General features: G+C 46.3%; 2 protein-coding genes across 3 annotated transcripts in view; one reads left to right on the forward strand and one right to left on the reverse strand.

Annotated features, from left to right (window-relative positions):
- Positions 1-17,045, forward strand: part of ELAVL1 (ELAV like RNA binding protein 1) — a 28,812-nt gene extending 11,767 nt beyond the window's left edge. For both annotated transcript variants that reach the window (XM_080989150.1, XM_080989149.1), the window contains exons 4-6: positions 2,153-2,306; positions 3,175-3,400; positions 10,424-17,045. In XM_080989150.1, coding sequence (XP_080845276.1) covers positions 2,153-2,306; positions 3,175-3,400; positions 10,424-10,748 — 705 coding nt within the window. In that variant the 3' untranslated portion in view covers positions 10,749-17,045. The remainder of the gene's footprint in view (positions 1-2,152; positions 2,307-3,174; positions 3,401-10,423) is intronic.
- Positions 17,046-20,165: 3,120 nt separating this feature from the next.
- On the reverse strand, positions 20,166-25,317 carry LOC308467466 (procathepsin L-like). The gene is made up of 5 exons (XM_080989229.1): positions 25,055-25,317; positions 24,062-24,286; positions 22,861-23,020; positions 21,902-22,004; positions 20,166-20,989 (listed from the first exon to the last, which is right to left on the reverse strand). The coding sequence occupies exons 1-5, from the start codon at positions 25,196-25,198 to the stop codon at positions 20,896-20,898; spliced, it is 726 nt and encodes a 241-aa protein (XP_080845355.1). The 5' UTR covers positions 25,199-25,317; the 3' UTR covers positions 20,166-20,895.
- Positions 25,318-25,785: the final 468 nt, after the last annotated feature.

Genomic DNA, 25,785 nt, shown 5'->3' on the forward strand with positions numbered 1-25,785 from the left:
GCAGAGCAGATTTATTAGTCAGTTGCAGGAGAAACAGCCAATAATTGTGTGACATTTAAAAGTGGACACATTTATTAAACCTACTTAATCATAAACGATGTGAACAATGAAGAGAGAGAGAGAGAGTGTGTACATTATATCATTTTTTACATATTGTATTTTAATATATTCAATAGCATGCAAGACATTTTGGCTGATTAATTTCATGTTTTAAGTTGGTTGGTTAAAACTATGCAAGTTTGCTAATGAGAAACCGTAGTTCTAGAGGGGAAAGCTTAGTTCAGGACCGTAATACCTCAAGGACTGCCTCTCTCCATATGAAGACCCGGACCCTGAGATCATCTTCCGGGGCACTTCTTTGCATGCCTCTTCCTCAAGAGGGTGGCAGCACGAGAGCAGGGCCTTCTCTGCAGTGGCTCCCTGTCTTTGGAATGCTCTCTCCAGGGAGGTTTGCCTGGCGCCTTCATTATACACCTTTAGACGCCAGGCAAAAACGTTCCTCTTTAAAAAAGGTCTTTGTTTGATTTGATTGACAACCTATGCCCTCTTAAAATGCATTATTGGGTGGTGGTTGTTTTTATTTTGATTATGTAGTTTGTGGTTTTACATTCTGCTTTTATCTTGTGAACCGCCCTGAGACCTTCAGGTATAGGGTGGTATATAAATTCAATTAACAACAGCAACACTAGTAATTCACACGCATGTGTCATAGCAGGTATAATCGTGGAAGAGTCGTTTCCCTTCTCGTGAGGAAAAGCCTTTTTTAAGATGGCACTGCCATGCATTAATTTTATAAGCAGTGACTAGGCGGTGGGGGAACATTTGATTCGTTTTAAAGTGCTGATATACGAATCTAACCAATTAGCGGCCTCAACCCTCCAGCCCTAAATGTGATATCTGTGTGTGCGCCTGTCGCCTTTGTGGAAGGGGAGATGTTAAGGCAGCCCGGCGGTCTGGCTTGGCTCTCTACCAGCTGCATGGCTCACAAGACAAAAGGGACAAGCCACGGGTCAGGGAAGAAGCATGGGGGGGGAGAGAATAAGTGAGGGGGTGGCCTGACCTGCCTCCCAATCTGAGCAACACAGCTGTCACTGCTTTGAGAGTCGAATCGCGTGACTGCGTGCTGGCGGCCGCGCACCCATGAATGAGCTGCTTGTATCCTTCCCAGCGTCGCTCTCTCTCTCGGCTTACCAAAGCCTCGCTGGGAGGAGGTTGTCAGATGAGAAAGCTAACCCTGACTTTTAATTGCTGCATTGTAGTCTTGCCTCTGAATAGTAGTGTGTTCCAAGAGCTGCGCATAGGAAGCAAATTGTGTACAGGGCCAAAGGGGCACGCCCAGGAAGGTTCTTAAAGGCTTGCCCAGGGGTCATTTTTTTTTTTTTTTTTGTGAATAGCTCTGTGCCATTACTTCCCATGCCCATGTTCATGTTCTCTTAAAAACAACAGCCCTGCAGGCATTCATTCTGTTGCCTCGCCATGTATTGTGTGGAGGAGTAATTCCGTGGGTGTGCGATCCTTGCTCGTGTCCCTTAGAGGAAACTTCCAGGCAGTTGCATCCTTTCCTTCGTTATATCCAGCACCCCAATTGGTTACAATAAGGGGGCATGCAAGATAGGAGCAGCCACTGCGGCACAGCTCAGATTTAGGCAATTGCGATTACCTTTGTGGTAGAGTTAGAAGCCCTGCGCATACCATCCGTACAGAAATTGCACCTGCTGCTTTTCTTCCTGCCCCAAATTTGAACGCTCAAGTTTGAACAGCTTGGTGCCCGATCTCTGGGAGGTAGAGGGGCGAGGTTGCTGCAGCTGCAGACCCGCTGGCAGGGGCACGAGAGTGGTTCTGCCCATGTGTTTCTGGCATTGAACCACCTCCACCTTGCCCCTCCCAATAAGCAGCAGTAACACGTCCAGCTGGCGGTCAAGTGAGGGGGAAATGGCCTCAGCATACTGCCTGCAACTGTTGTTGCAAGTGACGTCCAACTCCTCATTTGCAGGACAGATGGCTACCCCAAAAAGGGGGAGAAGTTGGGCCAAACTGCAGGGATGATCTTGTTAGCAACTGCAAAAGAAGGAAGCCGAATTGATGCTAGAACTTCTGGAGGGACACTTCATGAATTCGCATGCCCATCCAATGGTTTTCCTTTTCCTTTTAGGTTTCGTATGCCCGCCCAAGCTCTGAGGTTATCAAAGACGCAAACCTGTACATTAGCGGACTGCCGCGGACAATGACACAGAAAGATGTTGAGGACATGTTTTCACGGTTTGGACGCATTATCAACTCGCGCGTGCTGGTTGACCAAACTACAGGTGTGAAAGGCGGCGATGGTTTTGTTTTAGAAGCTTTGGCGTTTTGACTGGCTCCTTTTGCTCAAGAGTGGCTATCACATGTGTCACTTGGAAACTCTCCCACCCCTTTTTTGCCCCCCCCCAATCACTCTTACCTTAGGTAGCAGGGCAGTGTGGCTACAGTTTGTGGAGGTGGCCAGCACCCCAGCTCCCCTTAATAATTCACTCTGCTTGTGAGCACTTTCCCTGAGTGATGACTCTCATGAATACCATCTCCATGATTGGAACAGATTTGCTGTTTCTGAGATCCCTCCATTGGACGTATAGAACCATGAACCTCCTTAAGGCGATTTGCATAGCTTTTGAACTCTTGTCCAGATTAGGTGGTTGACCAAATACGATTCCACCCTCGCTCAACAAGCGCTTTGATCTTGTTCGTTTTGGGAGCCCTTCTAAGATCCTGAACAACAACATGCGCTCTCTCTAGGAACTTGCCTCTGCCAAAGTCAAGTTAAGCGAGTGTTTTATATCTCCCATTAAAGTCCACAAAGCGGGACATTCTTAACATTTCTGGTTGCATAGAGATTTCTGTAGCACTCTTCTAACGCCTATGCGCTGCTCAGGGTGAAAACATTTTAAAACCATGTTATAAAATACTGTTAAGAAGGGCATCAAAAGCACCGGCTGCCGATATAGAACAAGACATTCATGGAAGGTACTTAGGCAGTTGGATTGTCTTTGCCTGCTGGCAAAAGACAGCCAGATGGAGGTTGGATTCTGTCCCCCCCCCCCCCGGTTGTTGTGCAGCCTTGTTCCAGGCAATCTGGGCACATTTGGGGGAGCGGAGGAGACGCACTTAACTCTGTGTTTTTGTCGCTTCGGTTTCAAGGTCTGTCCAGAGGGGTGGCGTTCATCCGGTTCGACAAGCGCTCGGAAGCCGAAGAGGCCATTTCGAACTTCAATGGCCACAAGCCCCCCGGCTCCTCCGAACCGATCACGGTGAAGTTCGCCGCCAACCCCAACCAGAACAAAAACGTAGCGCTTCTGTCGCAGCTGTACCACTCCCCGGCCAGACGATTCGGGGGGCCCGTCCACCACCAGGCTCAGAGATTCAGGTAGGTTAGGAAGAGCTGACATGGTTGGAGGTCTGTGGTGTGTGTTGCTCTCTCTCTCTCTCTCTTCCTCTGCCTCTCTTGGTTTTTTTCGTTTTTTGTTTTGTTTTTTGTTTTAAAATCATTACTGCTCATCACCAGGCGAAACACTTCCAGTAGATAGTTAAAGGGAGAGGAGTAAAACACCGACATAAATGTTAATCCGTTCCAAAATTCTAGGGTTAACAGTATGTGAAGAGCTTTTGTTCCGATAATTAGTCAATAAAGACCACTTTTCTTGGAATACTTCTTGTTGCCTACCTTCATACAGCCTAATCCTACTGTGTTTTATCTAATTATATTGCCCAGGGTATTCCATGCTAGCTAAGCCTTTATATCAGCCGTAGGTAGCGTTATATTGGATATCCCAAAAGGAGGGGTCGCAATAGGATTCAATGTAAAATTTGTATCCAGTGATTTCTGTTATTACTTTAACCAACTCTTTCCCAATATTTCTTGACAGTTCACGTGGAACCCATCAGCTTGGTCCCAATTGCACCTCCAACTTCTTCCATTAGATTTTTTTTTTTTTAAAGTTCATTCTGTATAACTTTAGAGAGTTCTGAAAAAAAAAAAGATCTTTCAAAATTAATGGCAGTTGAGTGCTTCTGTCCCCCCAAATGAATATGTATTCCCACGGTATGTCAGTAATCATTGTTGATGTCCATTTCTTTTCTTATTTCTGTTCCATCAGATTTCTCTCTTCTTATCTCACTCCCTCCCCCCTCAAAAAATAGAATTTAATTAAATAGAGGATTAAAAAGCCTTCCAGGTCCTCCCCGTCCCCACCCACCCCGGTTAATAAAGATTGAAAATTTGTCTGTCTGATCTGATGCTTCACAACAGTGTGTCAAAAGATGGCATTTTAAAAAAAAATTCTGCAAGAATGGGGTGGTCTGGTACTTGATTGTAATGAACTTATTTCTCATATGGTGCAATTCCAGTACCGCTAAAACAGTATTCTGAAGCATGTAAAAACCTGTTCCTTCTCATAGTCTAAAATTGCCGAAGCAAGTTTTTTGTTTGTTTTGTTTTGCTTAAAAGGTTTCTTGACATTTTAAAAACAACTTGTTCTTTTTAATGGCCTTGTGCACTTAATGGGTTCCACACCTGCGCAGAGCCTCATTCAGGAACATTCTCAAGCTAGGCCTGAGTTGTTCTACTGCTTGGTACTGCTTTTCTAACTAAAAATAGTGCTCCAGGTAGTTTATAGAAGTAAAAAAAAAACCAAACCTATTGTAAGGCTGGGGGTGGAGGAGCAGGCAATTTAAATAAAACCAGATTGCAGTAACCTCAGCTCTGGTTCCGAGATCTAAAATGCATGCCCCGCAGTCCTGATTACGGCTAATAAGAGAGCAACAAATACCTGCGATCTTTTAAGAACCCTCCAACGAACTTTGCCTGCCTGTGGGTTAGCACCCCAAATAAAGCCGCAGGTTTGCAGGCAGTTGTTGCAGACTGGCAATGAAAAAGCAAAAGCAATGGTTTGTTCTGCAGTTGAGGTTATAATGCGCATACCATGCGGAACAGCGCTAAAAGGGAAGAGGGTGTGCAGTTAAGACACTTTCCCAGGAAACGTGCGTACGTGTCCTTTGTAATAAAGTGTATTAATCTTAGACTTCCAACCTGAGGAAGGAATACTGAGCACTTAAGTTAGATCAGTATGTTTAATTTTGGGGGAAGCAGGTTGGAGACAGGAATGCGACTTAATAAAGAAAAGTAGAATGGAGACTCCTGCTCTCATGAGAAAAGATCACATTGCTGCATTGACAGATAGGGACACCCTTGTCTGGCAAGGCAGGCGTAATTAGGAAACCTTTCCCCATCCCCTGCTTGCAACCCAAATCCTTCAGTCCGTAGTTACTCGAAGAAAAGTCCAAATTGGGCATGCCACATAACGGCATTCCTTTACTAATGCCCAAGCTCTCATCTTTCCAATATTAGTTTTGTGTTTAAAATAGAAATAAAGGAGAGATTCACGCAGCCTAAGCCCGGAATTTGATGCACGCTTGCCAGGGAAGAAGTTTCGTTGAATTCGAAATGCATAATATTATTGCGCTGCTTGCATTGTAACTACTTTCTGCCTAAGACTGACCCTCTGATTTCAGCCGCACTTAACTGCAGCAGAATGATGGACTGTGCCAGGTTACTATGGCACAGACCACCCTGGGCAGTAACTTTTGCTACTTGAGAACCTAAGGCCTAGATCTTTTTAATAGCTGCGTTTGCCTTGCGCCCCAAAAGAAGCTGCTGGAGAAACATAACTTCTTTTGCCTTGTGTAGTGTTAGGAATTGGGATTCTGTTCAGATATTTCTGAAACTTAAACTTACCAGCCAGGTCTAGGGAATAACATACTTTTAACAGGCTACAAACTCATCCCTTGTACTGTGGTTTGTTTTTGTTTTTTAATAGTTATTTTTGTTTCCTTAAACCATTCTTCAAACTTTTCCACTTTCATTTCCCGTTCAGTTCTTACAAAAGCCATCTATTTGATTACTGTTTTTGTTTTTAAAGTGTTCTCGACACATCGGTGTTCTTGCTTCTAAAAAAAGATAGTGCTTGAAAAGTTCCATTTCTTAAATAGCAGATAAGATTTTCAGCCATTCTTCTCGTTGCATAATTAAAAGATTGATAAGCTCCCCCTATTGATAAATGTTTCCTGTATTGATGATATATACATATATTATTATTTTTTCTGCCTAACACTAGTTTCATAAATTTAGCTGCTACTTTTTACTTGCTGACCAATTTAATATGTGCTTTATTTGCATCTGTTCCTGATCCAAAAGACCTAAGTTGATCTAAGAAACAAAATTAAGTCCCTTGAATAGAACTTTCCTTGTAGCTGGTGGAAAGAGTATATAATCTCTTATCTCAAGGTTCGATAGCCTTCACCTTGTCTTTGAAACTTCACAATAATGGATATAGTCATCTCTACCATACATAATACCCCTTGAAGGTTTTCCTATCACTTTCTCATTTGGCAAAACCTGTTGCGCTAGCCCTAGCGTGCAGTTCTGCAGTCCAGAACGGGATTGCAGTTCCCTCAGTTTCTCCTTTATGTTGTCATTGATCACAAGCCTCATTTGGGAGAAAAATAAATAAATCCTCAACTTGGAGCTGGCTGTCTCCTTGCATAAGCTGGAGAGCAGACACATAGGCGAAGCTGCCACCTAGTCTAGCACTGTCTACTCTGACTGGCAGTGGCTGTAGCAGAGAGGGACCACGTCTAGCTCTTGCTACCTGAGTTAACTGGGAAATTGACCCTGAAACCCAGTGTGTTCGAAGCATGCAGTGCTGGCCATCTCCCCCCCCCCCCGCCCATTTAACCACATCCTAGTGCAAATGAGAGCAGTTTCTGCGTCTAGCCCCCTTTGCACACCAGAGTAATTGAGGAAGGGGATGGATAGCAAGTACAAACAGGCTGGCTATGAGCCAATTTCTGTTTGTGGGCCTCTCGATGTGGCCGCTCTTGGACTTCCTGGGAATCTTATTCATGGTTGCTGGTCTTCTTGAGGAGCCATGAAAATCTTTAAAGCGGCGCCGGGCGTCCTTCGGAGCACAGTGTGAGAATTTGCTTTTACCCCGTCAAAAAGTCCCACAGAAATACTAGCAGTTCCTTAATTGTTGATAAAGTACTATTCACTAAAGTTCAAGCCCGTAATGTGGGCCAAGTCCTACAACCTGTAAGTTTCGTACAGAAAAGACAAATCACTAATAATCCAGACAAGTCACTCCTTCTGTTGAGTGGGGAATGAGCTAGCAAGATCTCTCATGCCTCTTAGCCTGCTGAGTCCCGCCCAGCACCACTAAATCAGCTACTTTTTAAAAACCCTTTAAAAAACCATTAATACGTAGTTCATTCTTCAAAAGACTTAATAGCAGCAGTTAATAAGCAACAGTTCAGTTCATAACTTGCTCTGTTTGGGGTATAATTTGCCCCCTGGAAAGCTAGTTATATCCTCTGTATCTACAGCAGTTGCCTTGTGAGAACCTCATTTACCACAAGTTAGGCATACACACACACTTTTGAAAACAAAAGAAAACACTAGTCGTGTTGTCAAGATGGCCCTCTCCTAATTTACTGTTCCTCTGGTTTTTTGGATTTCTTATTTCACTTGCTTATGTGTCCTTTTTTGTTGGTTGTTTTTTTTAAAAGTCCTTACTCATTTTTCACACGATGCTTGTTGTAAACTCCTTCTTAGTAGTTGCTTCTTCAGTGAATCCCTTGCATGTTTTTCTTTTTAATTTCTCCAAAAGTGTAGAGTCAGATGGGTATCTTTCAGAATTCTTGTCGTAGAATTCTTGTCACATGTTAAATAAATACATGTTCTTCTATCTGCCTGTACTCAGCCTCTTCCATGTAAGATGATGGTCCCCACCCCCCGAAAAAACAAGACAACAACCCGTGTTAATGTTTCTCACAGTGCTACAGCCCCAAACGTTGACTGTAACTGGCTTGGGGTCGGAACCAGTGGCTCAATTCAGATGATATGTCAAGCTATGGTGTGGCAGGGCCCAGAACGAAACGCTTTTAAACGCAACCTTCCCTTTCTCGTGTTTGCCATGATGTCTGAATCTGGGGGGCGGTGGTTAGAGCTTTCCTCCTGAGCCTCGTTCTGAAATGCCTATTTCTGGTCTTGGAGGGGAAGCGCTCACCACAGCCTGTCGGCGTCAGTGTATCCACACGTCATGGCTAACCCAGACGGGAAACAGAAGGGAATCCGCCCAAGGGAGAGGAGAAGGGATCGTGTCTATCGGTGGCTCAGTCGCAATCCTCCAGACTGGAGGATCATCTGAACTGATCCTTAGCGGCAAACGGTGGCCATATTGTATGGGCCTGGTGCCTTGAATAATCACTTGGCTAAACAATTCTCTATGCTCCTCTTAAGAACAAAGTGTGTAGCAATGCCCCCCCCCCCAAAAAAAAAACCCCTGCAGTGCTACTCTTCCACAACCAAATAGTTGCTAGCCGCTGCGCCCTTTGGTTTTGCTTCATTAAGGATGCATTGTTTTGCCTTGTCAGAAAAAGCAGTCCTACATAACCTGTTTTTGTTTTTAGAAAAGCACACAGTGATCATATGCTCTGCAGGTTCAGGTGGTCAAGCCCAGGGGGGTCACTTTGCAGATAACCTAGGCCACCGAGAGGGAGGGAGAATAAGTAGCGGTGAGAAAGTCACGGACGAACTGAAAGGGGAACGAGCCCTTTGTGCTGTGTGCTAGAAAGATGCCAGGCCTAACAGCAGAGAGTTTCCTTTCACGTTATTGGGAACGGGGTGGCGAGTACGGCAGAGTTGCTAGGGAACGAGGATGAGAGCCTTAATATCTCCCTGTGCATCCAGCTCCACTTGCCTCATTCCCGACTACTGAACACTCTGAACCAAGAGGTCGCTTGGCTCAAATGGCAGATCTAAGTCGTAGAAATGTATGATGTAGAAGGGGCCAGAAAGCCCGCCCAAAGCCCTTTTGCCCAATATCGAGTGCTCCTTGTGGGCCCTTTCAGAATGCCACTTGAGGAGACAGACCGCTGGGGTCCCGCAGGGGGCAAGGCACAAGCCCTTTGCCAAGGGTGCCTCCGCATCAGCCTCTGACCTCGCTGACAGGACAGGAAGCCTGACAATGCGCAGGGCACAGCCTCCGAAAAATGTCTGTGCAAGCCCTGCCGGTGTGGGTGGTAGCAGCTTGAGTGCAATTTGTGCCCAGCCCGCTCTGGTTCATTTTGCTGGGACCTGCGCAGGACACATTCCTGGTAGATCGATGGCTTTCAGCCTGGCAAATTCTAGAGGGGCAGCTGCCTCTGTCTGTTGCAGTAAAACACAGCAGAGGGACTGGCGGCATCGTTAAGATGACAAGTAAATTTACCGCGGCCGGGCTTTGGTGGACTAGAGCCGCTGCTTCATCAGATGCATAACAAGATGCAAACAAGTCATGAAATACATGGGGCAGAAGCAAAAGTACGGGTGTTTAGGCGAAGAATAAAGTGGCCCACTTATAAAACAGCAAATCTTGGTTATGTTGGCAGCCTGCAATGCTAACTGAATGCCTGTAACGCGAAAGAGATCCATGGCCCCAATTTGAATCGTGGATTTCCATCGTGTGGTCCTAGGATTGTGGGTTTCACAATCAGGATTGTGGGTCTCTTTCACACTTCTAGCATAATGTAGCTCTGTGTGTGAGAGAGGGAATTCCTTGGTCGACTGTGGACAACACCTCCTAACCCCATCTTTTTAGAGAAAATGTTTTTAGAAAAAGCGTAAGGTTCTTATTTCAGGCCACTTTTTAATTCATTGCTTTTTTTATGTACTGCTTTTATTCAATGTCTTTATATTAATTATTGCTGCTCAATCTTTTTTTGGTGGTGGGGGGGTGTAGCCTGGTTTTTAACCAATGCCTCTGTTTTGATGTTTCACAGTTATGAATGATTATACAGTGGAGCCTCGGTTGTCGAACGTAATCCATTCCGGAAGACCGTTTGACTTCCGAAACGTTCGAGGAGCAATGAGCGGCCGGCCAAATCCACTGAGAAAATTTAAAAACATGCAGCGGAAGCCGTTCGACTTCTGAGGCGCGTTCGAAAACGGAAGCAATTACTTCCGGGTTTTTGGCGTTGGGCTTCTGAGGCGCTCGAAAACCGAGGTTCCACTGTATCCCTAAAAGGGCTGCATGTAAACCGGTTAAACCGAAGTAAAAGCAAACAAATCATTTTTTTAAAAAACCGCGCATCTGACGAAGCAGGGCCTAGTCCACGAAACGCTGAGGCCGCACCAAATCCGACAGCCTTTAAGGCGTCCCAGGGAGACTCTTGTCTTCTTGCCAAAACGCAGTGCCCAGGTGCTCTGAATTCTGTCCCCTCCCCGCCCAGCGCTCCTAACCTTTTAATTCCCCCGATGAGCTTCTCTTTTTTTTTTGAACTTGATTGAAACTGACTTTTTTTGTTTTGTTGTTTTGTTTACATGAACTATTTTATGTCCTTTTTTATTTGGTAGGTTCTCTCCTATGGGTGTAGATCACATGAGTGGGCTTTCTGGTGTAAATGTCCCAGGAAACTCCTCTTCGGGATGGTGCATCTTCATCTACAACCTCGGCCAAGATGCCGATGAGGGAATCCTCTGGCAGATGTTTGGCCCCTTTGGCGCGGTGACTAATGTCAAAGTCATCCGCGACTTCAACACCAACAAGTGCAAAGGCTTTGGCTTTGTGACAATGACAAACTATGAAGAAGCCGCCATGGCCATAGCGAGTCTTAACGGCTACCGGCTGGGGGACAAAATCTTGCAGGTTTCCTTCAAAACCAACAAATCCCACAAATAATTTCGCTCGTGGCTTTTCTTTTTTTTGTATGGAATAGATAACCGAGTGACGGAAAAAGTTTGAAACCTTTCTTTTTTTTGTTTCCGTTAGTGTACAACTCGATTCTTCTTTTTTTTGTTTTGCGCCAGTTTTCACACAAAGAAAGTTGTTTGTCTTTAGTCTAAATGAGAAGTGGGATAAAAGGGTTTTTATATATTCTTGGGATGCCACCAACATGTTCAAATGTTTCGGGTTGTTTTTTTTTTTTAAAGTCCTGCAATTGTTTTATTGGTTTTTAATTTTAGATGGTTCTGCTTCATGACCTTGTCCCCGAGCCAATAATAATAATACAAATATATACATATATATCTCAACAGTTACCAAGTAGAATCCAGACCAGCCCTGAAAACGGCCAGGCTTGCTTTCCCTTAAAAGGTTAGCTGTTGATTTCACTGCCAGGACGGGGGCTATTTTAACCAGGCTTCAACATAATGTTGCCCCTGGTAGCCGAGGGCAAAGCTTGGAAACTGGAACTTTTAGTTAGCGGAAAAGTTTGTTAATCCGCAGAAGGAAAGTGTCTGTAAAGAGACTCTGGTAAACGAGAGCGTGCCAGCGTTCAGTTAACGCCATTGGCCAAGCTCTTTGGTCAGTAGGCGCATTTTTTTTTAATATGTCGAATTGGAACAGCTTTTTTAGCCCGTCCCTGCTCCCACTTTTAAAAGCCCAGTTTCCAATAAGAATGGACCAAAGAGTTTCAGAGAAACTCTGGGAAGATTTCAGAGTAAAAATGAAACTCCAGACCCAGCATTGCCACTTCCTTGGAGTTCGTACCTCCAGGTAGCACATCCTATTGTGTTACGTTCTGGTCAGATAAATGTGGCATGATCTAACATTAACTTCCTTTCAAATATAATTTTTTTAGTTCGAATTCTTGCATCCTTAGGGTTTTGTTTTTTTTTTAATATATATATAAAGCTGTTAATGAACATTTGAGCATTGTCGTTTTTTTGCATCCCTTCTAATAAGTACTAGACGATTTCCCCCACTATTTTAATAGGGGTTTGTTCTGACGATAGCTTTACATATTTGAACTCTCAGCAGAAAAGTACATTAAAACTTGGAAGGTAGAGATTTAAGAGAGAAAATAAATGATTTTTTTTCCTTTTTTTTGGGTAGACTTATACAATTTTAATTAATCCCCTGAGTTTTCTGCAGGCTGCCTTGAAACTTTGAGTTCTGTTTTCTGTTAATTTTCTTTTGCTTTTTTGTGTTTTTGTTTGTTTTTACTTTTGCATTTAAGACCAATTAAATTTGATTTGGTTTTGCTCAAATTTTGTTTTGGTTTGTTATTTTAATTTTTAACCCCCACTCCATTATTACACAGCGTCCGACACGAAAGATTAACAGCAGCTCTTTTCCCCAGTAGGAACGATCTGGTGTTGCTAAAGTGCCACAACGATAAACCCGACCAGTTAGGAGACTTGAAGGCTTACATATACGAATCCTTTGCAACCCGTTTTGACATAGCGAGGGTTTGTAAGGGCACAATAGTTTTCCAGAAAACATGTAGGCAGTAGGTCCATAGAGTGTGCAAAAAGCAGAAAGGTTGTGCCCAAGGGAACACCCTGATCCAATCCTAAGAATGACTTAAGTCTGCCACACACCACATTTGAGAAGCCCCCTTGTGCATGCCCGGTGAGGGGCTCGGTCATTGCATTTTGGAATCCTCCACCAGTCTCCATCCTTTTCGAGCCTGCCCCAAGGCTGCCTGCATCTACAGCCGCACCACAACCATTCTCTGCCACCGCACTGAGGACTGGCCAGGAGGACTTGGAGCAGCAGCCTGGCACACCAGGAGAGGGTTGCCTCAGACTGGCTGCACCACCCACGCCCGTAAATCCACCGTCAGAAAAAGGACTTGCTGGCAAAGCCTGCAAGTTGCAGTTCCGATGGAGATTTCGGGCCCTTTCCTGGCTTTGAGTGGCCGTCTTTCATAACAATGCTGTTCCAGCCGGCTCACAGGAGTTGGGATTTCTGTATCATTACGATGCGTTGCATCCCTGCTTTTTGTGTGTACACCCTGTGACATTTCTCGTACATCTTCGTTATGCAAAGGCAAGTTCTTTGTAGGAAATGATGTCCTCGCATATCTTCATCAGGAAGCTGCTTAACCCCATTCCAAGTAACCTGCTTGGCTTCTTCTGAGAGAGTGCATCTCCTCATTAACCAATTTCTTGAGGTTTCAAATGTACATCGCACATATATGATGTTCTTCTTCTCTTACAAACTAAGCAGACCCTCTAGATAACGGCTTTCCTAATTACCCATCCTCTTGGAGGTTTTCATCGCGATTTCCGGCATCTTTCTGGAAATGCTTTGATTATTAAGAAGTCTTTGGCCTGTGGAAATAATCCAGCAAGATGAATTTACAGAACAGCTTGAACTAGAAGCCTTCTTGCTAGAATGCTTGGTGTGTTTTGTTGTGGACTTCTCAAAGTCCCGAGACAGTCCACATCTTCTGTGTGCCGTTCTCAATATCGGTTGACCACAAACCGCATTCGTTCAGCCTTTGCTTCCTGGACTGGCTCCTTTCCCTTCCCTCCTGCCAGTGTCCCTTTGCCATTCCCACAGGAAATGTTGGGGTTGTAAACTGGGAACTGGCCTGATACCCTATTCAGACCCAGTTCAGCTGTTTGGAATCAAGGACGTGGCACCAGCTGGCGTTCCTGAGAGCACCACTGCAGACTCTCGCTAGGTAATGCTCTCTATTGCAGTCCCTGGGCATCTCGCAAGAGTAAGAGGGCACAATTCAGTTTGGAGTTCTCCTTTGCAAACCTCGCCAAAATGAATACCATCTTGTGGAAGCTACCCTTTAATTTCAGTGGGGTTGGCATCCAGGCACACTTTTCCAATGGATTGCGTTCTTGGATATGCCCACTAGCATTCAAAGACGGCTCTTCAGAGCCACTTTTACAGAGCCCTCTTAAGTCACCTGGAAGTCTTCAGCAGCGAATGTCCTTGTGGCATCGTTTTCTCTCTTTAAGAACTCCTCTAATGTTTCTTCCTTCGTTTCTCCCCTTTTAATGCCGCTTCGTATGGAAAGCGCTGTACTTTATACGCTGGGTGGTCGTAGCTTGCCAGGGATTGCTTCTGTCCCTCCTATATTTGTTCCCCTCTGCCATTCAGATAATGGAATTTTTGGTCCAATCAGGAAGCTCAGTTTTGGATCTTGTAGGTTCTCGTGGTCCTTGCATTCATAACCTTTTCTCTGCTTCACTTTGCGTCTTCCCGGAGTATTGTCCCCGTTGCCATCTGCCCAAACCTACTTCCCAGGACTCACATTCTCCTGTGCTGTGTTCATCCTGGCAAGTCTGTAGCAGCTCTTGAACTCAGAAGTAAATTTCCAGGAAATGCTTGGAGAGGCTCCCAGCAAGGGCAAAACTGCATTGGAAGTCCATTTCCGAATCTGATGTAGACCTACGAAAAAAGAGGGTTATCTCAAAGCCCCTAAGTAATCACAACATTGGGCTCTCCTACTGTATGGCTGCGGTTACTTTCTATATTTTCATTAGATTGCTTCCCCCCTCATGAAAATCTGAATGCGATAAAACGGCATCCACCTCCCCAAAATGGAATCAGTTGCAAAAGGTGCCAAATATCTCTGTGTTTGTCTCATCCTGGAATAACAGCTTCCTCTTGTTCTTCGTTGAGTTCCTCTTGGACGAATATCGCAGCTTTGCCTCTTAACCCTCCAGAGTTGCCTTCATGCAGATCTCGACGAGAGCTACAGGTGCGCTCAATCAATATGAATCGACAGCAGTCAAATAAGTGGATTAGGGCCCGTTCTCGATAAGATCGCAAATCGTTGGATTTCATTTCTTCTACATGTCTCCTCTCTCGGGGAAGACCTTCTCTCAGTCCTGGGTGCAGAAGTCTCTTAATCCACAAAGCCCTGCAAGGAAATAAAGATCACTCTGTGGAGTCCGTGCTTAAAGCATTGCCTTCCTGTCGCCCCACAGCTTTTCCTCCTGGTGCCATACCCAATTCTGCAAAGCCCGCCAGCGCACGCTGAGCCGGGTAGAGGGAGCCTGAGCCGCTGCGTTTCATGGAATCGCTGGCTTAAGCTTGCAGCAGTAAAAGGCTTTTCCCACCCCAAGCTGGCAAAAGCCATCACTTATATCAGAATGCAAAGATGGCAGGGAAAGTCAGTTCGTGTAATAGGAATACTTCCTGCATGTGGTAGCCTATTACGTGATCTCAGGTCGGCCAGCTGTCTTGGATTCCCTTTATATTTTTTTAAGGAATGCAAATTTGTACAGGGACAGATTTGGTTTCCTTTTAAAAAAAAAGAAAAGGCGCAGCAGGTTTGCTTATTATTGCAATTCTTTTTTGGTGGCTGGGGAACAACACAGCAACCATTTTGTAGAAGACTCCTAAGCTGACTGATGCAAACTAAATTTCCTTCCTCCCTGAGAGAAATCGAAATACTCAGTGCAAACATCTCCCTGGCTTATTGCATTAGCTGTTAAAGAGTTTCCCATTGTTGGGCTAACAAGATGGTGACCTCAAGTTGTCTCAAAGGGCTTGTTTGGCTCTCAGGGTTAAGCTTTGCACAACTCTCTCATTTCCGTGTCCTTGAGGATTATCCCTGAATATTTCCACCCTGACTTAAAGAAAACGAATTGAGCCCTTTGATCAGTTAGCTACAAGTGGCTTTGTGTATTTTTTTTTTTGGAAACCATGTCTTAAGAGGAACGATTGGCAGCAATTTCCACGTTCCCCCTATAATGTTGCCAAATTACGAGTGTTTTGTGTGTTTTTGTTTCATAAGAGTTTAGCCCATCCATCTCAAACCAACCCCCTCCAGCCCCAAAACATTGCATCTTCCTCTCCCAACCTCTTGCGGACGAGGAGTTCTTGAATAAGAAAACTCGCCTTGATTTAGCTCCCCTGCAGCCGCAAACGTCACTGAGCCAGGACATAGCTGCACCCGTTCCTTCAGGGCTTTTAAGTGACCCGCGGTCCTGCCCCAGTTTCAGAAATCCCAACGGAGGGAAAGGTACAAGCCAAACGATCGAACCTAATAGTTTAAAGTTTTGCATATATGGAAATTTGCTGTGGGAGCGGTTGTCCCCGCCTCCCCAGGCATAACGAAAATTTGCGGATTTCATTATCTTAACCCTGTTCCTGCTTTGTTTAAAAGGGTGCTTGGTGTAATATAGAAGGTTTTGTTGTGGTTTTTTTAAAAAAAGAAATCACAGCTCACAATCAACGTTGCTTGCTTTTTTCTTTTTTTAAGTTCCAAAATCGGGTACATGACACTTCTATCTGCCACGTCTTTTTATCTGTATCATTTTTGTGTAGTGCAAACGATCCGTTTCCGGAATAGCATAAGCTCTTCTATTTCTCCCAGTGCATGATTTAAAAAAGTAAGACGCATTATTATTAGTATGGCAAGCAAAGTGTGAACCCACATCACACGCAGGGACTGGCACGCCTTTGGCCCGGGCTGCTGACCCTTCTTACATCCCACTGACAACTTCCTTTTATAGATTTACTGAAAATTTCCGTTTCGTTTCTGTTTTTAATTTAATTTTTTTTTTGGTTTGGTTTTCTTTCCCCCTGTTGCGTGGAGTTTCTATACTTTCGTCTAACGCTAACGAAAACCCAGCCGGATTCGATTCTTTTTTTAAAAAATATATATATATATAAAACGCCATTGCTTTATTTGTGCTAACGTTTCCGAAGGAAGGTTAAAAGGATTCTCGCTGAGAACGGTTTTGGTTTTCCCTGTTTTTTCGGTTTTTTTTTTTAAAAAACAACGCTTCGCCGTATATTGAGCAACTTTCCCACCCCATGAGGTCATTTTAAGAAGGAACAGTGGAAAGATATTCGGAGCTTTTATGTTGAGACGCAGCTCTCCTTTCGCCCGTAAGTTGAAATAGTCCGTGTACGTTCAGGGCGGGTGCCATCTGCAACCATTAATGCCAGTTTTGCGATCGAGTTCAGTGAGCTGTAAATGGCACCCTCCCTCGGTCTCACTTGGCTTCCCCTTTATCTCTAGTGTAACCTTATTTTTTCCTTTTCCTTTTTTCTAATAAAGTCGTCTGCCTGTGCAAACAGAAGGCTTTTAATCGGTTCCCACCCACCCCCCATACTGTACAGTATATATGCTTAAGACTTTTTTTTGTATATTTAGCGTGTTTTTAAGTTATTGATTTTGTTTTATATCAAATAATTTATTTTTCAGGTACCACTTTTTTCATTTTAACTTTGTTTTTAACATGGGTTTACTTTAAATAAAGTATGACGCTGCTATCCAGATGTCTAAGCCGCAGTTGAATTTTCCCCTCGTTGTCTTTCGAGTGCCCCTGGCGTTTTCAGAAAATCGCACCCAAGGCCTCCTGCTAGCTTGGGCGGACATTTAAAGTTGGGGGTCTCGTCACGGGGAAAGTTAAAGGCAGGCTTCTCACACACGACACGCCCCGAGAACCAGGAGCGGAAACATTCTGCGATGCGTTGACGACACAACACCATGAATTCCTTTATTTGGGAGTCCTGTTGAAACCTTTGGCAGCTGGGCAAGAGTGAGGGGAGATGTGTGCAATCTGCCAAAAACAAAAACCTGTGCTAGAGAAAGATGAATTTTGCATTCCGATAGGCGGATTTGCACAATTCTTTTTATTTTTTATAGTCAACAGAACTTCACCCTCAACTTCTGAAAACCTTACTTGCCCACCTGTCTAGATTCTGATTTATTTTAGCAGACATCACTGGTGATGTTGCACCTCTGCAGCCATTAGGCCTACAAACCTCTTTTTTTTTTTTTTTTAATAAAACAAAGCCTGAGGTTCTCGCACGATGCCAAGCATCCCCTAACCGCTCCCCCTTGTACCCTGTTCTGATTTAGTGGAGGGTATCAGCTGGGTTTCCCTTCTTCTAGGTGCTGAAATGGTTTGGACCGGCCCTGTCTGACACCCCCAAAAGGAACCTTAAACCATCACATGTTGAAAAGCCCATGTCACAAAAAAAACGAGAAAGTCTCCAGTCCGGACGCCTCTGGAATAGTGCTGAAGCTATGAGCACCTGCGCTCTCTCTAACCCGACTCCATAGCACTTGTCCCCCTGCACGCGGCTAACCAAATCGCATGCAGGATTCGCAGCTGATTCCAGAACAGCTGCGGGTTTTTGTTCCTGTTCTTTTGCACCACCCAAAGTATGTTTGTGAGCGTGAACGCAGCCCTGGTTGGGATTGTGTTTGTGTGTGTGTGTGTCCCCCGATACTTGTGTCTTTAAAAACAGTGACACTAGCTACTGCCAGGCATAATTTGCACACATTGAACAGGCTTGTATAACGTCTCTGGCTTTGTATAAAATAGATCCTAGACTGCTTGTCGCAGGAAAGGTAAGCAGCGCAGGGCTGCTGAAGCCCCTTTCCATACCACAAACACAAAACACACCTTACTTAACCTGCCTCTGGCATTGGGGGCCTACCGCCGAGCTTGCTTCCCCCCCCTTCTTTCCTCCTGAGAAAAATTTCAGTTACAATTTCGTTGTTCTGTACGGGACAATGACAATAAAGATTATCGTATCGCAAAAACTTCTGCAGCCAATTCCACATTCCCTGCTTAACATGCTTGTGGACACGCAGTCCATACTAGAGTTCGAATTTCAGCTTTGTGAGAAGTGCGGCTTCTGCAAAGGTGGAACTGCGCTTGGGGTTGCCACAACTTTGGGGGGCAGGGGGGCACAGCTGGCATCCTGGGGTGTGTGGCAGGACACGGGCTGCTGGAGGATACCAGACCAAACGATGCAGGCACACTCCCCAGTCATTGGGGGACAAGGCTCCCACCTCAGCCATGGTGGCGCCGACTCACCGAGAGAAGCTTTTTGTACCTCTGTTCAGAAAGGGGAGGGCTGCCCACTCCTGGCATCCGGGGGAACATGGGCTTGTTCAGGGCGGGAGAGGCTGAGCCACGGAAAGAGGAATTGAGTAGGGAGAGCAAACTGGTGTATTGTTGAGTTTTGAGGAGATGGTTCGGCGAAACCCTTTCCGGATGCCATAGGTGGAACCGGTGGGCGCAGGCTGGCATAAGTGCCACACTGAGGATCACAGAACAGTGATTACCTTTTGTATGTCAGTTCGTGTACAACCAGTCCAAACTTCAGTAACTTGGTAGATGAGGTTCTCCTGAAAGCAAGTGCCTTGCTCTTTAAAAATTGGAAGTCCTTTAATACCCGTTTTTGAATCGTTTCCCCAAGCCAAATTCTGTACCGTGGCAACTGGCAATTGCAGCCAGCGCTCTACAACTAACATTAGAAACTTCCCTCTTCTCTCCCTTCAAATAAAACACCTTTTCCAGCAGAGAGCACTCTGCCCTTGAAACCTACTTCTCCAGTTTCAGCTGTTTCCCCCTCCTTATAAGCCTAACTTTTTCTTTTTTGAGGGAGAGGTAGGTTTTTGTATTCCAGATCTACAAAGCTGCACATAATTCCCCAACGCTAAATGGCAGTTCGTTATCACGGTGTGTCAGTTCCCAGAAAATTAACTGAGTTGCATTTTGGTCCCTTACCCAAACAAAAGCAGGCCCGTTTCCCAAGGACGAAAGAGAGAGGATATCAGTTTCAAAGGATGAAAGAGAGAAGTTATCAATTTCAGTGCCAGTATTTTCAACAAAACACTAGCAGTGGCTCTGTGTACTACCCAGTCGTGTGGAAGGCAAGGAAAACCTTTCTTCCCAATGCCTAACCGCGCACGGTTGTGATGATTGCTATGACGTAGGCAAAAACCACGAGCCAAGTGGGGGGGGGGGAGTCCTGCCTGGCCCCAAATATGGCGGCCGACGCAAGGTCGAGCATGAAAGCAAAACGTATGAGTGAGGGGTGGTGGGAGATCCAACAATGAAATCACGAGGAGGCTGGGGGAGGCCTCATTTTACCCCCAGCACCGGGAATGGACCAAAGCCATGACTATTGGCCAGTTGGGTACGACCTCTGGGGAATTCCTGCTCCAAGGTCCAGACGACCATTGGCCAACCCACAGCTAGGCTGCAATCCCCCTTCCTGGTCGACATCTCCAGATCTCAGACATCCAACCCCGACTGACCACCAGAGGTAAGTGGATCTAATAAAATGAAAAATGTGGACCACAAACTTTGTTTCCTTTCTATTTTTCTCGGGGTAGTGCTGCCCTTCTGTTATGACTCCATCCCATGAGGGAAGGCGATCCAAATTCTGGTCGCTGCACATTCCCTCAATATCTCTGGTCTACAAGAGGCAGTAGGGGAGGGGTCAGGCCTGCTTCCTTTGCCCTTGAGCCCCACATCCGGCGAAGTCTCCCTGACACACGAGGGAGATGAAGAGAAACTGAGGCGCGTGTGTGGACAGGTGGGGAGCCTGCTGATGGGACAGAGAATGGTCTGGGTGTGTGTGGAGGTATTGTGACACTTCTGGAAGAGGGGGAGCTTTGTAAAAATGACAACGTTGTGATCTTAGCATCTGATTTAGGGTGGCAGGACCGGTTTGCCCAAAGTGGGCACCACAAAAAATGGTGGACAATGGAAGGCGGATTTTTCACAGGGCTCAATGGCAAAGCCCAAAGTCCACCACTGTCTCAGGGAGGGAAACTTGAGGTACAGTCAACCTCGGCTCCTAAACGGCTCTGTTTTCGAGCATTTTGGCTCCCAAATGCCGAAAAACCAGAAGCAAATACTCCGGTTTTTGAACATTTCCCGGAAGCCAAACTTCCGCTTGAATGCAGGAAGCTCTTGTGACCAGTTGGAAGCCGCACCTCAGTTGTCAAACGTTCCAGAAGCCAAACAGTCTTACGGAACGGATTACGTTCAACAACCGAGGTTTAACTTGTAGCTGAAGTTCAGGAGAAGTTGTGTCCCTGAGGGTAGGGACCCCCGTTCAAACCGAACGCAACCTCCAGGAAACGCAGACGTTTATGCAAGTACTCGCTCCAAACAGCCAAACCACATGCTCAAATCTTTTATTGTTAAAAATATCAAGGAGGTGCTTGACATGATTTGCTTCCTGAATGTCGTTTCTGTTCCGTTTGGTAAGCACCAGATAAAGAGGTGCAGGGGAAGGTCCGTGATCCTGATGGTTTGTTGCGCTGACGGATGGAAAGTCCCCGAAGGAAGGATTGTGGACCCGCAGCTGGTTACACCGGGTAACTAGCGACCTCTGCTACACCGCATTGGTTGGATCCTCTCTTCAGCAGAATGTAGCCACCTTCACCCCATTCGGGACCCCAGCTGTGAAAGGAAGATAGGGGGAGAGAGTCTCCATAAGTCGTAGTTTCAGAAAGCAACAAGAGGCGAGTGGGATGACTCCCAGGTGGGGTCAGACGAAGGATGCATGGACCTGTTCGTTTTGCTTCCCTTTGTTTCACATCCTTCCAGTCTAAAATTCAGTTCTCCCCATTTCTGCAGCGATTTGTGACTGGTTTTTTCTACTTTGAACCCCTTTGTGAAAGTTCATAAACACTTCTCCAGTGAGTGCATATCTGTATGAAATTAGGGTATAAGGAAGCTTGCATTGGGACACGGGTGGCGCTGTGGGTTAAACCACAGAGCCTAGGACTTGCTGATCAGAAGGTCGGTTCGAATCCCCACGACGGGGTGAGCTCCCGTTGCAAGGTCCCTGCTCCTGGCAACCTAGCAGTTCGAAAGCACGTAAGTGCAAGTAGATAAATAGGTACCGCTCCGGCGGGAAGGTAAACAGCGTTTCCATGCGCTGCTCTGGTTCGCCAGAAGCGGCTTAGTCCTGCTGGCCACATGACCCGGAAACTGTACGCCGCTCCCTCGGCCAATAAAGCGAGATGAGCGCCGCAACCCCAGAGTCAGTCACGACTGGACCTGATGCTCAGGGGTCCCTTTACCTTTACCTAAGCTTGCATTGGCCTGTTTAGCTCAGTATTGTCCATTCTGACTGGTTATGGTGGCAGTTCCAGGAATTTAGGCAGAAGTCTCACCCAGCGTGCTCTGGAAATGTGAGGGCTTGGATCTGGGACCCCCTAGGTGCAATGTGGACACTCCGTCTACCCAGGTACCCCAATTTCCCCCGTGTGGCCGGGCAAAGCCTCCCTCCTCACCCTCCACGACAACAATCAATAAGCTCCCACAGCATTGCACATCAATTTCTGGCACCCGGGCTCTCCACCCTACCTGTTCTTTATGATCCAATAAGGGGTCCCGTTCTGAGTCCCGTAGCCAACTGCCAGGACGGCATGGTTCAAGGATGTCCCGCAGTTGGGGTAGTCAAAGACTCCTGGATGGAGGGGGAACAAATTTAAGGGCCGATCATTACTTGTCTCCTTGGCTTGGGGTGTTTGTGTTGCATAACCCCATCCCCTGAAAATAGGGGCGTCCTATTCCATCCCCTCCAACGTTTCTCCCCTGAAAATAGGGGCGTCCTGTTCCATCCCCTCCAACGTTTCTCCCCTGAAAATAGGGGCGTCCTATTCCATCCCCTCCAATGTTTCTCCCCTGAAAATAGGGACGTCCTATTCCATCCCCTCCAACGTTTCTCCCCTGAAAATAGGGACGTCCTCTTCCATCCCCTCCAACGTTTCTCCCCTGAAAAGAGGGACGTCCTATTCCATCCCCACCAACGTTTCTCCCCTGAAAATAGGGGCGTCCTATTCCATCCCCTCCAATGTTTCTCCCCTGAAAATAGGGACGTCCTATTCCATCCCCTCCAACGTTTCTCCCCTGAAAATAGGGACGTCCTTTTCCATCCCCTCCAACGTTTCTCCCCTGAAAATAGGGACGTCCCAAGGAAAAGTGGGACTTCCGGGGTCAAATATGAAACCAGATGGCTTCTGTAAATCTGGGACTGTCCCTGGATAGCAGGGACACTTGGAGGGTCTGCTTTGCTCTGCTTCTCCTGTCTTCAAAAACCAGTTCCCAGGGATCACAACTGTGGAGTGTGGCTGTTGACCTCAGGTTCTGGGTTTTGGATACTGATGTGGGCATCTGGTTGGCTGCTGTGCTGGACGATAGGGGGCTATGAGCTCTCGTTATTTTCCTATGGTGGATCATAAACCCCAAATCTCCAGATTCCCTATATGTTTTAAATGCAACCCAGGGAGTTTTCTCGCCGCTGCATTCCTCCAGAATTTTACCTGAGCTGTAAAAGTGGAAGTCTGAGGCGTCCAGGGCCACAGTAACTGGCCCATAAGTGGCAACAGCTTCCTGGAGGGCAGCCTCGTCGTTACTTGGGATATCCACGTAGCCGTTGATCCTGACTGCGAGGTCTGCGGATTTGTATGTACAAGCTAGATCCTGCAAAGAAACAGCAAGCAATTGCCGTATTTTACCACGTATAAGACGCCCCCATGTATAAGACGCCCCCATGTATAAGACGCCCCCTATTTTCTATAACCCAAAATTAAGTTGTTTAGCTTTTTGGGGGGGCGTGGGGGAGGTCACTTCCGCCAATCGCTCCCCCGCCTGCCCGCCACTGCCGATTGCTCAGCCCACTTGCCACGGCCGCAGCCAATCGCCAGCAGGCCTTGCCGCAGCCACCAATCACCCGCCCAATCGCCGCTGCCAATCTCCTGCTTGCTGCTGCCATTAATCGCACACCCCCCCCCCGCATTCGCTATCCATGTATAAGACGACACCCAAGTTTTGCCAAATTTCTTTAGCAAAAAGCATTGTAAATAAATAAGAATAAAAATTGTGCACCCCACCACCAAGACCATTCCGTTGTAACTATCCAACCTTCGAAAATTTCAACACCTCTCACAATGGTTTGACCCTTTCCCGTTTTAACAGTACAAATTCTACATTTTTTCAACAATATACTAACACAGTACATTCAACCTTGGGCACATTACTTGATTGGGGGACAGGGGGACTGACCATGTTGCAGTATTTAGGGAATAGAGAATGTTGAAGAATGGCAGTGTTTTGGGTCCCGTATTACAGTGGTACCTCGGGTTAAGTACGTAATTCGTTCCTGAGGTCCGTTCTTAACCTGAAACTGTTCTTAACCTGACGCACCACTTTAGCTAATGGGGCCTGCGCTGCCGCCGCGCCAGAGCACAATTTCTGTTCTCATCCTGAAGCAAAGTTCTTAACCCTATTTCTGGGTTAGCGGAGTCTGTAACCTGAAGCGTATGTAACCCGAGGTACCACTGTACTTCTGAAAGTGCCGATGAGGTGGGTTAAGCCCCTTCAGTTCAAACTTAATAAGAGAATTATCCTCTGTACCTAACTAAAGTTTGGCCCCAAAGGAGTGAAGACGGAGAAAGAAAAGAGATTCTGTTGAGCGTGGCGAACAGGCCACAGGATCACAGAATGGTTTCGTCTGGAGGTTACCTGTCCGACGTAGGGGTAGCTTTGTTCTGAGTCGAGTCCGTGGTTATCCATCACGTATTGGAAAGCCCAGCTTGGCCACCCGCCATTGCAGCCTTGGTTGCCCTGCTTCCAGGAGCAGTCGACCAGGTTTTGCTCGCTCAGTGAGACCAGCCTGCCAGTTGTCCGGGCGAGATAACCTTCCAGGGCTCCGGTGGCACTGAACGCCCAACAAGACCCGCAGCTACCCTGTGAAAAGGGACAAGCGATTTGCGTCAGGCTTCAGGGAATCAGCTTCCTCCCCCCATGGCAGTAGATAAGCAGAAGAAAGGAAAAGGAGTCTTCTTACCAGTTAGAAACTCTAATAATCACAGCGAGAGAACAATGAATACATCTCCTAGGAATGGCGGTGCTCCCAGTTAAGGATTACACCCCCTTCCATCCCTATTAAGCTACATCACTTCTATTCCTCTCCCAAATGATTCCCCAAAATTCGTTTTTTCTATCATCTTTTTCATAAAATTCCATGAAACGTTGTCAAAGGCCTTTTCAGCATCGATAAACAATAAGGCAGCTTGTTTCTCGTTTCTTACTTCCAGATATTCAATAATATCTGTTATATTCCTTATGTTGTTCTTCATTTGGCGACCTGGTAAAAACCCGGTCTGATCCTGATGAATCTGTTAACTCTTTCTCTTCCAGGGTTTCTTCTCCTAGCTGTTCCCCATCTGGTATTTCCCAGCTTCTGCCTTCTGAACTATGTCCCTCTGCAAACCACTGTTACAAATCTATACTGTCCTGCTGCTCCTGGGAAGTGAAACGAAACCATTTTCTTTGGCACAAGTTGAATCACAGCAGGCTAGAAGCAGGCAGTGGACGGGATGCATTGGGGGCAGGCGGAGAAATGGCGCCTACTTTCATCCCTCCCCACAATGGAGGGATTCTCATAATTGTAGCCAACTTTGAATCCCTGGCTTTGGTCATTTAAGCCTTCCCAAGTGCCGATGCTACACTCACCTGATCTTTCACTGGGGTGACATAGCCTTTGGAGCGCCAGTCCACAGAGGAAGGAAGAGACGGGTTGTCAGATTTTTGGAACAATGTTGTTCTCCGACCACGTTCTCTGGGCAGTTCAGGGCTGAGTCCATTCAGCCTCTCCATGAACTCTGCTTTAGTCTGGGGAGGAGAGACAAGTAGTAGTTGTAACAACAACAACAATGGCAGTGAATGTCCTGTGTGAGTGTCTGGAGGCGGTTGGAGGATGGATGGCGGCTAACAGATTGGGGTTGAATCCTGACAAGACAGAAGGACTGTTTTGGGGGACAGAGGGTGGGCAGGTGTGGGGGACTCCCTGGTCCTGAATGGGGTCACTGTACCCCTGAAGGACCAGGTGCGCAGCCTGGGGGTCATTTTGGACTGACAGCTGTCCATGGAGGCACAGGTCAATTCTGTGTCCAGGGCGGCTGTCTGCCAGCACCCTCTGGTATGCAGGATGAGACCCTCCCTGCTCCCGGACTGTCTGGCCAGAGTGGTCCATGCTCTGGTTATCGCTCACTTGGACTATTGCCATGCGCTCTACGTGGGGCTGCCTTTGAAGGTGACCTGGAAACCACAACTAATCCAGAATGCGGCAGTCAGACTAGGGACGGAGCTGCCACCAAGACCATATAACACTGGTACTAAAAGACCTACACTGGCTCCCAGGACATTTCCGAGCACAATTCAAAGTAATGATGTTGACCTTGAAA

The sequence above is a fragment of the Podarcis pityusensis genome, assembly GCF_964106645.2.
Source record: "Podarcis pityusensis genome assembly, chromosome: 18".
Lineage (NCBI taxonomy): Eukaryota > Metazoa > Chordata > Lepidosauria > Squamata > Lacertidae > Podarcis > Podarcis pityusensis.